At 41.3% G+C, this 21707-nt stretch overlaps 1 protein-coding gene across 2 annotated transcripts in view; it reads right to left on the bottom strand.

Annotated features, from left to right (window-relative positions):
* LOC124135276 (Y+L amino acid transporter 2-like) overlaps positions 1-9089 on the bottom strand; it is a 31855-nt gene extending 22766 nt beyond the window's left edge. The window contains exon 1 of one of the 2 annotated variants that reach the window (XM_048397497.1): positions 8277-9089. In XM_048397497.1, the coding sequence (XP_048253454.1) occupies positions 8277-8808 (532 nt within the window). In that variant the 5' untranslated portion in view covers positions 8809-9089. The remainder of the gene's footprint in view (positions 1-8276) is intronic. The other variant, XM_048397498.1, reaches the window with a different exon arrangement.
* Positions 9090-21707: the final 12618 nt, after the last annotated feature.

The raw sequence follows: 21707 nt of genomic DNA, 5'->3' as shown, positions 1-21707 counted from the left end.
GCTGCAAAATAATTTAGTCCTATTAACATGGTAATGAATCCATTTATTTGGGGAAATGTAGAACACTTTCTGAAACAATGAAAAGGCCCCATTTGTGATGCTGGGATGAAGATATCAAACTACAAAGCCTAAAAGGTATTCATCCTCATAATCCTGTCACCTGGGAGTGACAACTGTTGATGGGACCATACACTTATGATTCTAGCTGTGAACTCAACCATCTTGAGTGTTCCTAGTTTATAACACACATAGCCCATCACTCACACATGCCAGGGATGGAGAGTGAGGACATGAGTTTGTATGTGCTTGAATGTGCTTGAATAGCAGCACATCTGACCCCTGTTCCAATAGCTGTTTTTTTTTCATTTAAAGGGAGCACTTCAAAAGTTAAATGTAGGAAAACATTAATTTCTTACATTTGGAGACATAATTATGAAAGGGGATACAAAAGAAAAAGGATACAAATATTCTACAATTCATTAACTTTATTAAAACACCAGAAGTAGTGGCGCAACACCAATACACCCAGGAAGATTTTTGAACAGGAATAATCTTTCATGTGTTTCAGTCTACGATCGTGATGATTTTAGAGTACAAACACAGCACCAAGAGCTGTTTTTTAGCATAACTTGAACTGTAAAAACACCAAAATGTTTTGGTCGGATTTTGTCAGATGAAATATTTGCAGACATGTTAACCCACCACCACTGAATTTATGGGTGGGTACTGAGTACGACCCAGGTACCCACAGGACTACCCGGACCCGTGGTTAGTCACGTGATATATTGTTTATTGACAAAAAATATCTAAAACTCTATTTCTTTCTGATTATGCACCCATTCCTTCTGACCTTTATAGGTTTGAATAAACATAAAACTTCAGTCAACTTCAGTGTATGCATGACCAGATCGTTTTATACGTGTATCTAAATACATTTTACCAGGGCTACGGTCAAACTATTCCCAATCAGACTTTTTACACCAAAGTCTTGAGACATATAGCGGGTAGGGTCGGTTAATAGTGTGGTGGGTACCCTGGTAGTAAATTTGGACTCGTCCCAGCCCTAGCCTGTACCCCACATAGGCTGTAGGTTTCGTGGGCCTTTAGTTGGGAATACCGTATTCGACGTAATAAGCGCCCAGGGCGCTCTCAAAATTAGAAATAGGGGGCTCTTATTAGAATATTATTTTGGTTGAAAAATAAATTTCATGGTTATCCTGACAGCCTAAAATGTTTATGTACGACAGATATATTTTTCCAGAATTTAATTGCCCATAATTATGGGTGCATATAACACACGAGTGCGTATTATACGCGAATAAATAAGTCTTGTGTACATTGATCAATCGGAAGGGGTGCTAATTGGGATTGTTCACTAGCCAATATATCAGCAAATGTCACTGTGGGCGCTTATTAGAACAGGGCGCTTATTACGTCGAATACGGTAGCTTCTGTTTATCCATACTTTACATATTCCCGGGACTTGAGGGAGCAGTGAGTGAGCACTAGGTCAGGGTAACACTGCTGGAACACCTGATCCATGACAACAACCATCACCTGTATCAGACGTACTGAACATGCCTGTTGTTGGATTGTTTGTTTGTTTGTTGTTTAATGCTGCAATCAGCAACATTCCAGCTATATGACGTCCATCTGTAAATAATCGAGTCTGGACCAGACAATCCAGTGATTGTCATTGCATTGATCCACGCAATTGGGTAACGATGACATACATCAACCAAGTCAGCAAGCCTGACCACCGATCCCGTAGGTCGCTTCTTATGACAAGCATAGTCGTTTTTTACGGCAAGCACGGGTTGCTGAAGACCTGTTCTAGTGAGTGAGTATGGTTTTACGCCGCTTTTAGAAATATTCCAGCAAAATCACGGCAGGGGACACCAGAAATGGGCTTTACAAATTGTGCCCATGTCGGGAATGGAACCCGGGTTTTCGGCGTGACGAGCGAACACTTTAACCACTTGACTACCCAAACGCCCCAAGACCTGTTCTAACCTGGATCTTCACAGGTGCCTGTTATTGGAATACCCAATTCATCACAAATTATTATTTTAAATAATCAAAAATACAAACTGTGCGGATCTCCTTTAATCTATATGAAACGTGGAAAATTTCCATCAACATAAAAGTACCAAATTAGACGTAATTGAAACACCTGTTTTCAACGTGTTCAAGGATGAGACAATGACGAGCTGTTTTGGTGCATGCCCATTTATCTACTGTTGGTGATCATTAACAGGTTTTAATGAGGCATACATATCTGTGCACAGATAATGAAATGGGATATGTATCAGAAATTAGTCCTAAACCACAAGTACGTGCAGTCGGTGAGGTGGTGGATGTCGGTCTAAACAAACACATGCTATCTGTGTTCTCAGTAGCATTGAGTTATATGACGACTGATACCGATACTATGTCAGCTTAAACAGTGTTGATGTATCCAACCTCTTTTGTCATGAGGACAAGAGGTTTGACCTACTTTCAGAATATTAGAAAATAAAATCCAAATGGAGCCCAGAATAATGCTATGGCAATATAGACTTGCCAAATCACTCTGGATTTGAGTATGATATTTTCTTACTTATTCTCTCTTGGGTCTGAGATACATTATGTATCGACAATGCTTAGCAGACATCATGGTTATAATTTAGAATTGTCTTAAACAATTAGGAGATAAACATGCTGTGTTTTCAATGTAGAGGAAGGTAGGTTTCCTGTAGATTTAACCGGCCTAAATTGAATTTGGAACTGAATGCACAGCTTAGGTAGCTGGCAAGTTATGATGAAAGACTTGCATGTTTTGTCCCCCCTCTTATACAGGAGTGGACTCCACCGGGCACCAGTCAATTTGACATGAGCAACTCATATTTCTTTAAAAAATATAGAATACTGCTAATGAGATCATTCAGAAGCAATTACACATTTCAATCTGGTTTATGAGCAACTTACAAGAACCAAAAACAAAAACGTGTCAGTCCCCTCATATATTTCTCCTCAATTATACTATTTCGACTTTTTATTTGTTCTGCCTTATATTTCTTCAGGGTTTACATAGGATTTCATACTAAGTGCCCTTATATAAGGCAGGCAACTGGGAAACACTGTTATTCAGGTCAAAACCGAGAGGCATCTTACAGTGCATTGTATGCATTAATGTTAGTAAGCCTCGTCTTCTTTATGGGTCCTTTACTCAGTAAAATGCAAGTCACCATGGCTAAGTTATGGCCACAAACAGTAATATGTCTGCCATGGCAGCCATATTGAAAAGCAAGTCTGAACATCTTGAACAAACTGGGGTATTATGATTGATGGGAACAAGCAGGTGAAGTTTCAGCTTCATCAGTGCAGCGATTTCTGAGCAACATATACCGGTAGTCACAGCCAAAAGAAACAAAATACCAAACATGGTTAATATATGAAGAATTTCTCATATTTAAGAGAAATTGATTGGTTCGATGCACAAACGACCATACTGTAATGCTGCATGAACCAATGCTCACATGTGACGGCTTAGATCCAGGACTCAAGATGCACCATTTGTCTTTGTCATTAGCGTGTAAAGTTTGGAAATCATGTGCAGCATATCATGATAAGAATAAAGACACTGTGGTAACACTTGACTGATTGTTTGTTTTGTCATCAAGTGGTACACATTGGAAACATCAGTCCTCAACATACATACTGCTCTATATGTTTCTATGGCTCATGTTTCACTTGGCGGTGAGTATATGTCTACGATGGACACTAGACATACATGCCAGAAGCATAAGCCTCTCAGTCACGATACCTGGTTACCATATTTACTGGGGGCAACACCTGTTATGTTGAAGATTTCAGAAGCCACATGTCAACTTCTGAATAATCAATTACCGTATCCGACGTAATAAGCGCCCCGCTCTAATAAGCGCCCGAGGCGATATTTGTTAATATATTGGCTAGTGAACAAACCCAATTAGCACCCTTCCGATTGATCAATGTACACGACTTATTTATTCGTGTATAATACTCACTTGTGTGTTATATGCACCCTTAATTACGGGCAATTAAATTCTGGAAAAATGTATTTTTCATGTATAATACACACAGACTTTTCTTTTGTATCATTTCAGCCTGTCAGCATAAACCACAAACTTTACGATCTTTCAACTCTTTCACCAAAATTATATTCTAATAAAAGCCCCCTAGTTCTAATTTTGAGAGCGCCATGGGCGGTTATTACGTCGAATACGGTACTTTAACACCTTCAGTATGTTTACGATTTATTTTTGTAAGGCTTGAATCATTTTTATTTCAGCAGTTTTTAATGTTTTCAGCATGCTAAATGAAATCTCATGAGGCTACAACATGGATCATTAAATAAGCTTCATGCACGAAATTTCGAGATAGAGTTCTCAGGTTTTTGCATTCATGATATTTATAGCGGCAGTAATTTTTGTGTAGTTTATAACAATACGGGGGGATCGCCATACGATATATATCCCGATAATATGAGTGCAATACAATTCGTATCCCGTTTCAGTACTTCTATTTCATAAGTTGATATTCTTTTTGCTGTAGATGAATCACAATTCTTAATCATTTGGTTTAAAACTTAAAAAATCAAAGATGGGATCTTAAAAGACAGAAAAATATAGGCTCAAGGGCACTGTGAAATTTGTGGCACTTATTGCCAGAACGCGAAATACTACAGAATCTGTTTTGTTTAACATTTCAAAACTGTTATTATTCTCGTCTTAACACCAAAATAACTTGTAATATACTGTATGAATCGCAATAGAGGCTTTAATGGATGTCAGCTTTTGAAAGATGGCTGATTGTGTTTGGATTTAGTTAATAATAATAAGAATATTAACTTTCAACATGTTTAAATCGCATATTAAAATAAAATGAGAGTAAATTATTCTAAATTATGTCTTATCAAAATAAAATGAAAGTAAACTATTCTCATGAGGTAGTTTACAAATGGTGTTAATCTATTATTGTGAAACAAATATGATTTCTAAGTGTGTCCTTCAAATATAAAACATGTCATTTATAATTTTAACTGTGTGATCACATCCTGACGTAAGTGTAATCCAGGAAATAATTAAGCATCTGATGGATCTCCATCGTGGTATATAATATAGAAGACAAACAAACTTGCTTATGCTGCAAAGTCATGCGTAAACTTGGTCAGTGTTTTCAGACAATAGGTCTTTTTATCCAAATGTGTAAACATGGTAAACATGGTAAACATGGTAAACATGGTAAATATAATGAGATAATGGGTACAGTATTACTCATAGAACTCATTGAAATTAAATTGTAAATTACGTGTTAATGTGAGGAGAGGAGAGGTGAAATGGGGCTTAACGTTCTGTTCAAGATTATTGCACTTATACAGTGATGTGCATTCACGTGTGTGTTGTGGCTGCTTGTACTAGTCCAGACTTCTGCTGGATTATAGCGCTAGCTCACTGAGATACCAAGCCACAGATTAATATGGATACACGTACCACTCGGACACATTATACGGACTCCGAGCCAGGCAGTCCTTGCTTTATAGCTTTAATGGAGAGTGCTAGGTAAGGTAACTTTTAACACCTTTAGGTTCGACCCAGCCAGGGTATCTAACCCACCAACTTTCTGCTCTGGGCAGATGCTCTATCAACTACACTATGGAGGTTTCACGTAAATGTAACTGGTAATATGCTATCTCCTGACGCCTCCTGTTACATCGGAGACATAGGGACCATACATTTATGTTAATACCAGACCCGCCTCTATGTCTTCACTGTAAGTTATGGGTACCATACATTTATGTTAATACCAGACCCGGCCTCTATGTCTTCACTGTAAGTTATGGGTACCATACATTTATGTTAATACCAGAACCGGCCTCTATGTCTTCACTGTAAGTTATGGGGACCATACATTTATGTTAATACCAGAACCGGCCTCTATGTCTTCACTGTAAGTTATGGGGACCATACATTTATGTTAATACCAGAACCGGCCTCTATGTCTTCACTGTAAGTTATGGGGACCATACATTTATGTTAATACCAGAACCGGCCTCTATGTCTTCACTGTAAGTTATGGGGACCATACATTTATGTTAATACCAGAACCGGCCTCTATGTCTTCACCGTAAGTTATGGGGACCATACATTTTTGTTAATACCAGAACCGGCCTCTATGTCTTCACCGTAAGTTATGGGGACCATACATTTATGTTAATACCAGACCCGGCCTCTATGTCTTCACCGTAAGTTATGGGGACCATACATTTTTGTTAATACCAGAACCGGCCTCTATGTCTTCACTGTAAGTTAGGGGTACCATACATTTATGTTAATACCAGAACCGGCCTCTATGTCTTCACCGTCAGTTATGGGGACCATACATTTATGTTAATACCAGAACCGGCCTCTATGTCTTCACTGTAAGCATGGTAAGTTATAGGGACCATACATTTATGTTAATACCAGACCCTGCCTCTATGTCTTCACCGTAAGTTATGGGGACCATACATTTATGTTAATACCAGAACCGGCCTCTATGTCTTCACTGTAAGTTAGGGGTACCATACATTTATGTTAATACCAGAACCGGCCTCTATGTCTTCACCGTCAGTTATGGGGACCATACATTTATGTTAATACCAGAACCGGCCTCTATGTCTTCACTGTAAGCATGGTAAGTTATAGGGACCATACATTTATGTTAATACCAGACCCTGCCTCTATGTCTTCACCGTAAGTTATGGGGACCATACATTTATGTTAATACCAGAACCGGCCTCTATGTCTTCACTGTAAGTTAGGGGTACCATACATTTATGTTAATACCAGAACCGGCCTCTATGTCTTCATCGTCAGTTATGGGGACCATACATTTATGTTAATACCAGACCCTGCCTCTATGTCTTCACCGTCAGTTATGGGGACCATACATTTATGTTAATACCAGAACCGGCCTCTATGTCTTCACCGTCAGTTATGGGGACCATACATTTATCTTAATACCAGACCCGGCCTCTATGTCTTCACTGTAAGTTATGGGGACCATACATTTATCTTAATACCAGACCTGGCCTCTATGTCTTCACTGTAAGTTATGGGGACCATACATTTATGTTAATACCAGACCCTGCCTCTATGTCTTCACCGTCAGTTATGGGGACCATACATTTATACAGAGTATGGACCTAAGCCACGATATCTTCAGTGTAAGTGAGGAGCAATTCATTCACCCGAATTCATCCTCTGTGGGCACCTGTTACAAATCATGTCAGTTTTTGTCAACTGAAGGGAGACAACCCTTTAACTTTCGCCATAACAAGTACTAAGGATGCAATGAATACACTATTAGGCGAATATGATTTGTATCACAAATATAGGGTTATGATTATGAATATTTATTCACGAATACTATAACAAGTCAGCAGTTGATATATTATTTATGATATTCAGGGAAACAATAACAAAATAAATTATTTGACAATTAATTATTAATTTAATATACAGTGATATACCTGATATACTGCACTTATCCAGGTATGAGTATCTGCTCAAATGCGACAGTCTGTGACTAAAATACCGTCAAATTAAATATAAAAAGAGTGTTGTCTTTGAAGAAATCTGTGCATATGTTCTCAAGGATATTTTAAGGGTTAAGGGTCATAAATATTTGATTCTAGTGACCGTGAATAATGAATGGATACGGTTTGATTCACCGTGAATCGTAACAGCCCTCACAAGTACCCATCTGCGTGAAAACAGCTTTACTTAAATATGGCATATATATGCGTGATTTGACTTCTGACTTACATATTTTCACGAGGCCAATGAGCAAAAATCATTGTCTAATTCAACGGACTGTTTTAACATTGACAAGCATGACAAGAACTCATTGTCTTTCCTGCATACTGTTCAGTGTCCACCTGGTGTTTGCTTGTTATATAACGCCACACTCAGCAATATTCCAGCTATATGACATCGGTCTGTAAATAATAAAGTCTGGACCAAACAATCAAGCGATTGACATCATGAGCATCGATCTACACAAATGGAATACGATGACATGCAGCGATGTACCAAGTAAGCGAGCCTGACTACCAAAAGACGTAAATAGATTGTATATACGTCTTTGGAGGACCCAAACCCGTTAGTCGCCTCTTACCACGAGCATGGGTTGCTGAAGACCAATTCTAACCTGGTTCTGCACTGGACAGAGGAAATCACTGTACTTTGAATGGAAGTTGATTGAAGTATTACCTAATAATGCAGCAGCAAGCAGCTTCACTCCCACATCTGGAGGTGTACAGCCAGGGAAAGCTAGTTTGATGATATAAAGGGACGCTGTGTATCCCCCAAGTGCCCATGCCGGTGCCATTATCATCCACAGAAATCCCCACAAGACCACAAACCCCGGCAGAGAACCAAACACTTGCATGACGTAGAAGTACGGCCCGCCAGCCTTTGGCAGTAAAAGCCCGACCTCCGTAAAACAGCCTGACAGGCCAAAGTTTACCAATCCTGACACAACCCACAGAACCAAGGCAAAGCCTGGAGACCCTGCATAATACAGGATAGCAGTGGACGCTATGAATATGCCATTTCCTCCTGTGTTGGCTATCAACATTGTCGTAGCTGAGAACAAACCAATTGATCTTTTGAGTTTCGGCTCTTCCTGGTTTTCTACCGTAACCTTGACAGAAGATTTTCTTCTTTTCACATCACTTTTGTCTGTCATCATTGCATGGTTACTGTCCGGAAAGTCGGTACCGTTAGTTGTTGGTTCTGTCATGGTTAATCTTATACTTCTTCGTTAGATCGGAAACCTGCACATGCCAGTGTTCATACAAGTTCTCGCACTTAGCTACAGCTGTTCCCCGCTAAAAAAAAGTCAGATGGTTGTGAAAACTTCATATATCATTGGCAGCGTTTCGCAGTTTTTAGATTTCACTCCCTAGGGTTTCAATATTGTGGTGGCTGTAAGTGTGATATTGATGTCTCCACATCGCACGATCAGGGAGCCACAGCAAACTGTTTGTAACTGGGTCAATATGCTGTCTATAAATAAAACTGTGCTGCGATTAAGAAGTTGGGCTGTCACATGACCCACCACGATCACGTGATCCCGTGATTTGGCGTACATGGGACCAGTCATTGTGTTGTCAGTACCCAACAGAGCTCGAGCCAAATGTGAGATTAGATTAAACGTAAAATGTCTCCAGGATGAACAACGTCCTGATATGGAATAAGATACGCGGGCTTTCATGTACTGATTTTTACATGGGTTAGCGAGCGTAGATCACATGATACAAAAATAACATTTATTATGTCATATACAGGTAAGAACATTCGTCACCACTCTCCCCTTTCTGTAACTTGCAAGAACTTTCGAAGACTCGTCCCCCTATCGATGAATGTTATGTGCGAAAATTCGACAAACCAATCAGAATGCGCGTGTGATTTCAAGTTCTTCGTCAAAGAATCTCTCAGAAATATTTTTTTGATTTTACATATGTCTTGCATCTAAAGATATACCCAAGACCAAAGACGTCTATATACGTCTTTGCCAAGACACAGTTAAATGTGTTCAATCATACTGTATAATTCCGCAGGTCCCGATGTGCTTTAAATTGCATCTGAAATATATATAATATATGGGGAAATATATGTGAACCATTACTCAACGAGTTGACAATTTTTTTAGGTATGCCCGTTTACGCTCAGACGGCACCCGTTCGCAAAAATGGCTATGAGAGGGGCACGAGTCCCTATTCGGCTTGTCCCGGAATAACACGAGTTGGTCACGAATGAAGTAAGAAAACTTCATGAATAACAACTTCCGGTTTATTGCATTTTGATGTAAATTCTTACACCACTAAAAACTGCTATAAACCGGAAGTTGCTATCCACAAAGTTGTACGTTCTCTTACATTCTCACCAACTTCTAGAATGCTTGGCGGCTGGGTAGCCTCGTGGTTAAAGCGTTCGCTCGTCATGTTGAAGACCCGGGTTCGATTCCCCGGAGAGACGAAACTCCCCGCATGGGCACAATATGTGAAGCCCATTTCTGGTGTGCCCCGCCGAGGTATTGCTGGAATATTGCTAAACGCGGCGTAAAACGACAACTCATTTACTCACTCTAGAATGCCAATCAAACAGTCACCTACAAATAGATTTGGTACTGGCTACTAAATAACGTTATTACCTACACTTACGTTTAGAAGTATTTATTCTAAGATGCTTTGTTAAAAGATCCAAGGTGCCGACTGTGCTTTATCCTGCGATATAAAATAGTATGGGTGGCTATTCGGTCTACAAATATAAAGTTAAAAGGATAAAAGTACGCAATAAAGGTCAAATATAAAGAATACAAAACTAAATGTTACTAATAAAGGTCAAAATATAAAACAAACGGACGCCGGTAAAAAAATACGAAGCTGAAATGAAAGTCAAACAAGTGCGCAAAAATAGTCAAATTATACAAATAAAGTATTAAATGTTTCTAATAAAGGTCAACATACAAAACAAACAGACGCCGGTTAAACAAATACAAGGTTGAAATTAAAGTCAAACATACGCAATATTAATAGTCAAATGTTACGAAAGGACGTCATAAGAAAACAAAGAACAATGTGTACGAAAAAATGTGAGTGAGCACGAAAGGACGTTTACAATAAAGAACGCCAGATGGCCCTGCAATTTGTAAAACTTTCCGAGTTTAATCGGCTTTTTTCGCCGTGTACATTTGATAACTGCATGCCGAAGTTCTCGATGGATTACGTCATTCCCCGTGCACTCACCGTCTGATGTATGCATTGTGTATATGCATGTTGCGTCACCGGTCACGGTCCTTGTCATAAATACAGTATACTGTGTAATCCGACATCTACCTAATATTAGTACATGTACTTAGTATACAACCTTCAATAAACACCCATTTGACGCTAAACTAGGATTAATTTACAATGATACAATTAACTGTTCATGCTTGGTGCAACACGAGGGTGCTATGATGCCGAGATTTGTTTCAGACGCACATTTTCAAAACATCTGAAAAGTGAACGTTGTGCGAGAATTTGTTTTATTTAACAGCTTTTCGGAAACTGTATGGGAATAAAATGCTGCCTAATATCCGAACGACAAAAATAAATACCAAATGGATTTGTATGCATATGTATAACGTTACACATTCGTTAGGAAAAATAGCTTGCCATTAATGAAGAAAATCGATTTCCCTCTATGGCGTCAGTGTTCGTTTTCACACCTGATTCATTTCGCTTGATTACATCTAGGCCATTTTTATTTGTGACAAAGACAATGTGGCATCTCTCATGCCGCGAGATTATCCCAAACATATTCAAACCACTGTGTCCGCAGACACAAAGATGCCGGAGGCTGGCGTTGGTGCCCCGTGAATCTAGGTCAGTGTGATGTATATGCAACAAGTATATGTACACACACCAACATAGGTCTGCCAGTACTCATGGGTCGTTTCTTCTATGTGTATAATGTTTATAATAAGGAAAATGTATATAACTCCACTAATATTTGATAGTTTTACCAATATTTAGTTCCATAAAGGAATATATATCGTGTTATGTAGCATGTTGTGAACAGTACCACTGCATTCCTTGTCCTTGAAAATGTAGGATTCGCCACCGGAATCAAGATCCAAGGTGGCCCAGAACCTGAGCTACTGGTAAAATAACCGTTGGCGGTCATTGTTGCTGTAGGGAAAATATCTGATGGACCAACAGCTTAAATTTCGTCCTCAGGGCATGATCTGCCAGTGTGCCAAAGCTCATTCTTGTGTCATAGTTCCAAAATACGTCATATTTTCTTCTATTTTTCATAAGTAATTTTGACTTTATAAAATAATACTAAACAACATATTTTGTGTATATTACTCAATAATTTGTGTACTAAAAGTCTATCTAAGTCGGCGATGATATACGCCGGTCTTCATTCACAAGTTTTGGTTGATAAGCATTATGTATAAAGCGTTAAGACTACATGCGTGTACCGTCCGAAGTCTACTATCAGTCGGTGTTGATATACCCCTGCATTCATTTCCAAGATTTAGTCTATGAGCGTTATGTGCTAATCGTTAAGACTACAGGTCCGACGAGAGAAATAAACATTAATCAATGATAACGCGCTCCCCGAGAAAACTTATGTAATTTTAGTCACTTCTGCATACTCATGCCCTTCAAAACTGCGAGGTAATCTCAACAATTCAGAAAGTCAGTACATTAGATTAGCAACATTGTGTAGGTATTGTTTAAGTAATAATTGAAAATGCGACCATTTGATGACCTAAGAGCATCGGTGATATAAATAACAGTCTTTATTCGGGGTACCTCACTGATGAGATACACGGAACAAAGACTGGCCACTAATAGATGCTTCTCTTGGTTGTTTAAGGTGTGCGGTCCCACACTAATTCCCCGACAACTAATTCTAGGAAAATGAACTTGCCACTTCGAAGTTATGATTTTGTCTCCGCACAATCGCTTTCCAGTGGTTTACAGTCAATGTCAGTATCACAGCTTTGAAAACTCACTTGTGATGTATGAAATTATTGGCGGTTCTCATAAATATGTTTTTATTCTTCTTGGGTATATTTGCATACAAAGGTTATCACGTGAACTATTTGCTCATATAAATATGTTACCAAGTGTTATGAATGAAATATTGGGAAGTACAGCATTGTTCTCTCACATTTCACGTTTCGAAAACATGTATAACTCCGCCATTATTAAATATGTGGATGGTTTTACTACAATTTAGTTCCTCATAAGCTATATAAAAATTATTTGTTGTTATGTGGTTGCTAGCGTGCTGTGAATAATACCACTGCATTCCTTATCCTTGAAAATGCAGGATCAGCCCCCGGAATCTAGGACCTAGGTTGCATGGAACTTCATGTACAATGTACATGTAATAACAACCTTTACACAACCAGATATGTTTTTTAAAACTAGGAGCCAATTTTTGTTTGTTAGAAATAACATTGTAAGAATGTAATTTTTGTGGCATACATTTTCTTATTTTTCCCTGCAATGTGAAGCGTAATTATATTTTTCAAGAATTTTCGGAAACAATTTTTTTTTTCGATAATATCCCAGACCCAAATGGTCGCCCCCTTACAACTATGTGGTATCGCTAAGATCGTTTTATTAACCCGGTCAGGCGAATTTAATTACACGTGATGTGTAGTTGTGCCGACAGACATATGGTTGTTGACATACTTCTAACAGTTAGTTTCTAGGAGCAGATTTCAACAGATATAACACGACTACTTGATAACAGCTATCCAGGAATTGGAGATTATAATTAAGGCGATGGGTACATTCGTGTGTGTATCTTATGATTTTTCGAATCGCTCTCGCTTTGGCTATACAAATGTTCTGACAATCCCTTCATAATACACATTCACTCATGTGATGCAAAGTACAGGGCAGCATGAACCCGTGAAGATCCGGGTTAGATTAGGTTTTCAGCAACCCAAGCTTGTTCTAAGAGGCGACTATATGTATGCTTGTTCGTCAGAAGCGACAAACGGGATCGTTGGTCAGGCTTTCTGGCACCTGCTACTAGGCCAAGAGTCCACGATGGCATTCGTGGCAAACACCGCCGTCGGACAAAATATGAGCTTCCGATGCCAAATATGGCAAATACAGTTAGAAACTACGCTGCAAATCACATGTTGCAATTATGGATGCCGAACATATCGGCGTAGGCCTAGTAGTCGTTAAGCTGGAACCTTTGGATTCTCCAGTTGAAAAGCCGCGGCATTCGTGACCAACTCGTGTTATTCCGGGACAAGCCGAATAGCTTCTTGCAGGTTACGGAAAGGGGCGAGTGGTGACGAATGAAGCCGCGGAAGACCAGGTTTCAATAAAGAAACAGTTTATCCTGATCATCAACTCAGGCTCCGCTAGACCGCTTACAGGGCGGATTGCTTGAATCAGTGATCATTGTCAGTGTAAATTGTTTTTTCTTTCTTTGTCGTCTATTGATAAATTAGCTGATACGTTTTTATTATTACTTTATTCTTGTTTAATGACACGTGGTCACACGATCACAGCTCCATGATAACCAGCCAACCAGCATACCAGCCATTTAAAATGCATTATTAATTTGCAAGCTGTTACATAGTCAGCCAGCCACTACAGTAATTAATCGTTTTCACCATAACATTTCAGTTTACGTGAAAGCCCAATGTGCCATACTTTACCAAACGCTTTTGAAATATCACAGAATACCATACAGGAGACCTCTTTGTTATCGACTGCGTTACTCCCAATTGAAACTGGCCGATGGTATAACCTCAATAGGGAAGATAGGCTTTGCTCTCTTTGTAAAAATAAAATTGGTGATGAATTCCATTTTATACTAGAATCCCATGAATTGGATCATTTAAGAAATAAATATCTCCCATTATATTATTGTAAATATCCAAATACTGAAAAATCTGTTTCACTTATGACTTGTTCTTATAAACCTCTCCTCTTACGACCAGCGACCGCCTCCGTGGTCTAGTGGTAGAGCGTCCGCCCGGAGAGAGGAAGGTCCGGGGTTCGATCCCCGGCCGCGTCATACCAAAAGACGTTAAAAGATGGTACTTGTTGTTACCCTGTCTGGCGCTCGGCATTAAGGGGCTAAAACAAGGACTGGTAGGCTCGGAGTCAGTATACTGTGTCTGAGTGGGGTATTCATGTTAAACTGCGGCATGGTATCTGAGTGAGCTAGCACTATAAATCGGCATCAGTCCGGACTAGTACAAGCAGCCACACACACACACACACACACACACGTGCATGCACGTCGCTATATAAGTGCAATAATCTTGGACGCGACGTTGAACCCCATTTCACCTCACCTCACCTCACCTCTTCTTCACACATGAATATAAATAATACTACCAGTTGGTGGACGGTCGAGTGACCGGCTTGATGTCCTGATTGGTATTTGTACAACGAATCCCCATGAACATACCTGTGCAAGAACACAACTCGTCCCGAAACAGAAGAAGAAGAAGAAGAAGTTTATTTAAGTGTCTAATATCGCTGTACACGATGAAACGGGCATAAAAACATAAACTATGCAAGCATTACCCGGCCATACAGGCCTATGAGACACTAAACATCACTAACACCACCGCGGCTGGGGATTTCTGTAGAGGTATGCACTGCATCAGAAACAAACAACTGATCGACGTATGAGAACTGTGGGAAGAGTGGATCCAGTAGAGTAGCTTCCTTGCAAAGGTTATATCGAATATCTGAGTAAAATGGACATTTTGTCCGAAAGTGAACTTCGTCTTCTATTACTTTAGAGTTGCAATATCTACACTGTCTTTCCTAATACAGCTTATCAAGGATAGTGGTCTGTAGTTTGAGGATAGTGTTCGATCACCTTTTTTGAAAAGTGGCATCACATGAGCTAATTTCAATTGGCTTGGATGGGAAAGCGTTCTCACTTATATCACTTATTTCATCGGGGAAGGGGGTGGGGGTCACGGGTGGCCCAGTCGTGTAAGGCACCACGATTCGCTGTGAAGAGTTGCGTCCCTTGGGCACGCCAGAAACCTATGATTGTGGGTTCGAATCCCGGTTCGCCCCGATTATGTTTCTAGGTTTGTCATCACCATACCCGTGCTCGTTGGTTTCACCGAAGTGCTAAACGTCTGAGACCTGCATCACTTCGGGATTTCCTCCCACATTCAGCTGACACGCCGCGATATAACTGGAATACTGTTAAAAGCGGCGTTAAACCCAACTCACTCACTCACTATTTCATTTTCGTTTATTTCTGGTGTGCTAAATGTTTTATATGTACGCTTTTTCACTTATGGCAGCCTCGCCTTACTTTCATCAACATCAGCAATGGATGCAAAAAATACTTGTTTAACCGATTTGCTACATCTATATCTGGGTATATATTTTGGCAGCCGTCTGTCTCATACATGCGCAGAGGGACAATAGATATTGATAGCAACAATTAAGAAAATTTGTACAACTCTAAAATGAAATGGTCTAAATTGGAGTAAAACATTTCCTTTGCATAATATATCATATTTTTTACTTTGTTTCCTTGTTTTCCGTACAATGTTCTGTTTTAAGTTGTTTTTCTTGCAATTTCTTTTCCTCATTGCTTTCCGTAATTCAGAACTAAACCATGGTTTATCATTCTGGGGGACACCACGCATGGGCTTCACACATTGTACCCATGTGTAGAATCGAACCCGGATCTTCGGCGTGACGAACGCTTTAACCACTAGGCTACCCCACCGTACCCATTTGCCATCACAAAACATCATTATTAGATATCTAAATGCGTTTCAGTGAAACAAACAACGTGAACGTAGGAACAATAGTCACGTAGAAAATTAAATGCTACACTTCTTGTGTTGAGGAGAAACATAGACACAAATGTCTGGTGCTGGTCATTTTCACGCTTCATTGGGCCCGGGTTGAGCTCCACGTCCCCGCAAGCTGTAGACATAGACACAGTTTTACACATCTTTTATCACGTTACATGCCACATATTAAGAATAGGAAATTGGGAAATAAATGAATATTACAACTGACGGACCACGTTCCAGTATCTTTAACCTGCCAAAGGTCAAACCGATAACGCAGATCGGACAGGACCAGCATCTGGTCAGAAAGAGTAAGGCAAACAAGTGTAAGGCGTTGATATCTTTGTCTGTATCTACAGCTGCTTATCGTCCACCTTTTATCAAATCACCCGTACCACGTGTACATTTGTGACATACTAGCAACTGGTAAGCTATTATTCTTACTAATAGTCACTCAGAAACACCTCACCAATGCCTCCGGGGCGGCCGCGTAGCCTAGTGGTTAAGCGTTCGCGCTTCCCGCCAAAGACCCGGGTTCGATTCCCGACATGGGTACATTGTGTGAAGCCCATTTCTGGTGTTCCCCGCCTTGTTATTGCTGAAATATTGCTAAAAGCGACGTAAAACCATACTCACTCACTCAATGCCGCAATGGTCGTCTACAGCGGTACCCCAGCGTGGCGAGCTGATTCCCAGCACATGTCTTCCAACTTCCATAAATCACGAGCCGTCATATAGCTGGAATATTGCTGTGTGCGGCGTTAAACAACAAACAAACAAGCAAACAAACAAACATAAATCATGATATACAGAAAGAAAAAAGTTAAGCACACCCTAAAATATTATATTTTATTTTATTGTTTGGTCCCAATATTTGTAACAGTCATGAAAGATATAATTACGGGAAGAATTATGTTTTCTCGAGATGATGTAATCAGTCATACGTGAGGAAAGCTCACGTGCCTTACATGGTATGCCGTGCAGCATGCCTCGAGTATCTCTAAAAGCAGTATATCCAAACGTTAAAATTGCTTTCTTAAACTCGGTTTTTGACCATGGCACGAAGGCGATTATCAAACACCACAAGATGTCAAATAATCAGCTTGCATAACGCAGGAAGGTCTTGTAATGCCAATGGTCGGAATTTGGGGTATCATCACACTGCAGTAAGCCGTTTAGTCGAGAAACATGCTCAGACTGGTGATGTACAGGACCGTCCCAGATCCGGTAGACCTCCTGTGGCGACACATCGCGAAGACAGGGACCTTCTTCGTTTCATGCGCCGAGAACCCTTTTTGACAAGTACTCGTCTGAAACAGCTGTGGCTGCCCAATAGTCGTTTCTGCACCAGAACCGCCAGGGGCCGACTGAAAGCAGCAGGAGTGAGGGCTAGGCGAGTCATAAAGCGTCCCTTGTTGAGAGAACACCACAAAGCTGCTCGTTTAGCATGGTGTATTGCGCGACAGAACTGGAATCTGAGAACTTGGAGACGGATCCATTGGTTTCTGCTTCACGTCACTGATGGAAGAACGAAAGTTTGGAGGCACCGGAACACGGCCTACACCCCCAGAAACATTAACCCGACTGTTGCATAGGGCGGGGGCTCGGTAATAGTTTGGGAGTGTATCTCTCATGATTGCAGGTTGGATTTGGTCACCATAAGGGGCAACTAAACAGGGGCTCAGTACATCCGGGACGTTTTGAGGCCAGTCGTCGTTCCTCACTTTGACAACCACCCTCTTGCTACTCGACCTCAGTACATGGATGACAATAACAGGCCTCATCGTTCGCATGCAGTCGTGGATTACATGAGGGCCAATGCAATAACGACTCTACCCTGGCCAGCAATGAGCCCAGATTTGAGCCCCTTGAACATATTTGGGATATTCTGGGGCGGCGCATACAGGCACGAGATCCTCCTGTACAAGATTTACGCCAATTGGAAGCAGCATTGCATCAGGAGTGGTTGCTGTTGACCCAACAACAGATCCAACGTCTGACTGGAGGCATGACACGTAGGGTGGAATGCGTCATCCGGGCACGTGGCGATTATACCCGCTACTGATCTGTTTCACGTGTCAAGTCAAGTAGAGACTTTAAGGAACATTTTCACATGAAACATCAAACGTAACTCGTTTACTTAATCCTGAAGCTCCATACTTTTTTGAGGTATTGTCGAAGGTCAAAAACAGTACCTGTTACCATGATGTTTTTGTCAATAAAATTCAATCACAACTCACCAATATCTTCTTTCGTGAAGCTACCTACATCTTTGACGATCATGGAAACGTCCCCCCCCCCGCCCCCCCAAAACCCCCCCCACCCCCCCACCCCCCCACCCCACCCCCCCACCCCCCACTCTTCCTATCTTGTCTGTCCATGACGATGGAGTATCACACAGCTTGTTCACGGAAGACGTCCTGACGGCCCATCTGGAAAATCTCCGGACGTACAGAAACTTTTTTCAGTGGTATTGGATCAGACCACAACTGTATTTTCCTCACAGTCGGCACCGCTCCCTCTTGCTTCTTCGAAGTCTACATATACCGTCTTTTTCCTTCATCGTCCTCGTCTGCTGCGCTGATCATGTCAAGCTTTTCCCACCTAAGGACATCTCTAAGACTGCGGCTTACTGAACCCTCTACAGTCACTCCTAGCACAGTTTTGTCTATTTCTCGACACCTTCCAGGTCCCCTATTCGACATTCTAAAGACTCTTCTCCTGGGGATCGGTTGTCACAGGATCGCCGCTCAGACTCGTCAGACCATTTCCTCGATCAAGACTCGCGCGTATCTGGTCCTCGTGAATGCTCTTATGAGGATCGACGATCCTCCGATAAGGATCAGTTTGCGAGGACTCACAGTTCAGTCGCAGAACTCGAATGGATTGGCAATCTAGGGGTCTCTCAGACTCACCATACTCCAAAGCATGTGATTCCTCACAGGATCGACGGACTTTAAATGTTCAGCGACCATCTCAAGATCAGTGCACCACTTTCAAATTTTGACGTGCTGCACAGGATCGATTCACCTCCAAGGATCGGCTCATTTCCAACGATCGCTGATCCTCTAGGAGCGACAAGTCTTCAAGTCATCTGGACGCTCGCCTCCGTAATCGTTCTTCCTCATATAGCTATCATCATCAATGATGAGATTTTCCTTGGAACACTGCTTTGTATAATTGGGTGGCACGGTACTCCAAACATACTGTTTACCTGGATTACTGTCCTCGACTGAGATTCAATCCTCTCCATCAGCACAGAGATAACCCTTATCGCTCACACACTTCCAGCAGATGCTCTTCCCCAATGCATGGCACTTGTCCTCCAGTGCACCACTCGGGTTCCCTGTCTTTGCCTCTGGTTCGACTTCCATCTGTCTCGGCTGTGCCAGATCCTTCAGTGACACAACATTCATCCACACAGATACTTCCTACCTCATGGAATCCTAAGGGTCTAACCCCCATCCTGGCACAGCAACTTCAGTCTCTCTTAGAAATGGTGACATCAGACTGCCTCATTCAGTCGGGTTCTCCTATGGATACAGTAGCTTCCGTTCTGGCTTCTCTTTAGCATATGACATCGGCAGTTGCACCTACTTTCCTTGTGGATTCATTGCCAGAGGAGGATTTAATTGATCGTCACACCAACCCTGCTTCTTCTCAAACAGTTTTGATTCTGGATTTGGATTGCAGATATATACCCCAGCTTCATCTTTTGTGGTCCCCTCTGCAACTTTGCCAAATATTATGCTTCCTCACAGACCGGTTCTATTTGATATGGCTAAAAATTTGGATAAAGTCTTTGGGTCCTTTCACTGGCTACATGATCTATTACAGTCCCCTCACTTTGTATTGGCTGATGCAGGCAATCATGGCCTATTGACTTCTTCTACCGAATTGGACAGTGCCTTAGCAACTCTGGCCCCTAAACTACGGTGGACGATAGAGATTTGGTGTATCTAGATACTACCATTCGTCAAACACAACCCTACTCTCCAATATTATATCGGCAACGGAGGCTCTTTCCTCAGTTTTGGATCACTCATCTTCTCCTGAGGAAGCTTGCATACGAGGTGCGGGGTAAATTTTACCTTAAGGCAGCATGGTGTCCTTTAACATTGTTCATGCTTTGGTCAACTCCTTCATTTTTTGCTGGACACATTCAAGACATTGCACAGGAGACTCAGCATGACACCAGATTTCTACTCACCGATCTTCATGGTCCAAAAGAAAGATAGCTTCCAACTCGTCTCATTTTTAATATGAAAATTTCAGCAAGTTATACCTAGAGATACTGGCACACTCCAGATGATGCCAATTGCGTTATTACCTACGATTCTTCGTCCCGTCGACTTCATGAATAGTCTAGATATACAGGACCCGTATTTACACATCCGCATCCATCGTACCACAGCTTCTCTGGTTCATTTTCTTCAGCTGCCACTACAAATAGAATGTGCTCCCAATTCTTTGACCCCGTGGCTATCTACCCACCTCACTGAGCCCATCGTCAACTTCCTGCATGTTTGAAGCTTTGTCTTGAATCATACAACGATGACTGCATTCAGGCCAACGTAGATCCAGACATTCTTCTCCAAGATCTCAACTTCATGCAGCGTCTTCTTCATCAACTCGGCTGGCTCATCAACACCAAAAAATCTGAGACGATTTTCACTCAACGTCTTTAGTATATCGTGGCTCTGTTCGTCACATGCCTAGGCAAGATGTTCGTGCCCCAAGATCACTGAGTGAAGATCCAACACCTTGTTCCATTGGCACTCAGTCACTCCCTCTGCGTCAATGGCAACAATTACTCGGTCTCCTGACGCCAGCACAGGCTCTCACCAGAGAGAACAACTCCACCTGCAACCAGTTCAGTGTTTTCTCAAGCCCTACCTTCAGAATGATGATTTTAATTTCCTTGCCGAATCACCTGTGGCCACATCTCCAATGGTGGCTGGTACCGCCAAAAGGAGTCTCCTTACGGATATTCATCCCCACTCTACATCTCTTCATCAACGCCTCGACTGAGTGTCGGTGAGCTCATTGTCAGGAGCTTCAAGTGGCAGGGTGGTGGTATCCAGAAGAAAGCCATCTTCACCTAAACACATAGTTCAAAGCAGTGATTTTGGCAGTGTCAGACACTTCGTGCCTACAGTCTGATGATCCAGTCGGACAACCTATTTGTCGTCTGGACCATGGGTTGCACCAAGTCAGTGTCACTACTGTCTCTGGCTCTCGACTTCTTTCAACTGAATGAATCACTCAGCATCCAATTCTGGAGAGACACATCCCCAGCCCAACCCAACAGACCGTCTCAGATG

This window comes from Haliotis rufescens, unplaced genomic scaffold (assembly GCF_023055435.1).
Source record: "Haliotis rufescens isolate VD_foot unplaced genomic scaffold, xgHalRufe1.0.p SCAF_17, whole genome shotgun sequence".
Lineage (NCBI taxonomy): Eukaryota > Metazoa > Mollusca > Gastropoda > Lepetellida > Haliotidae > Haliotis > Haliotis rufescens.
This window is presented reverse-complemented; position numbering and strand designations above follow the sequence as displayed.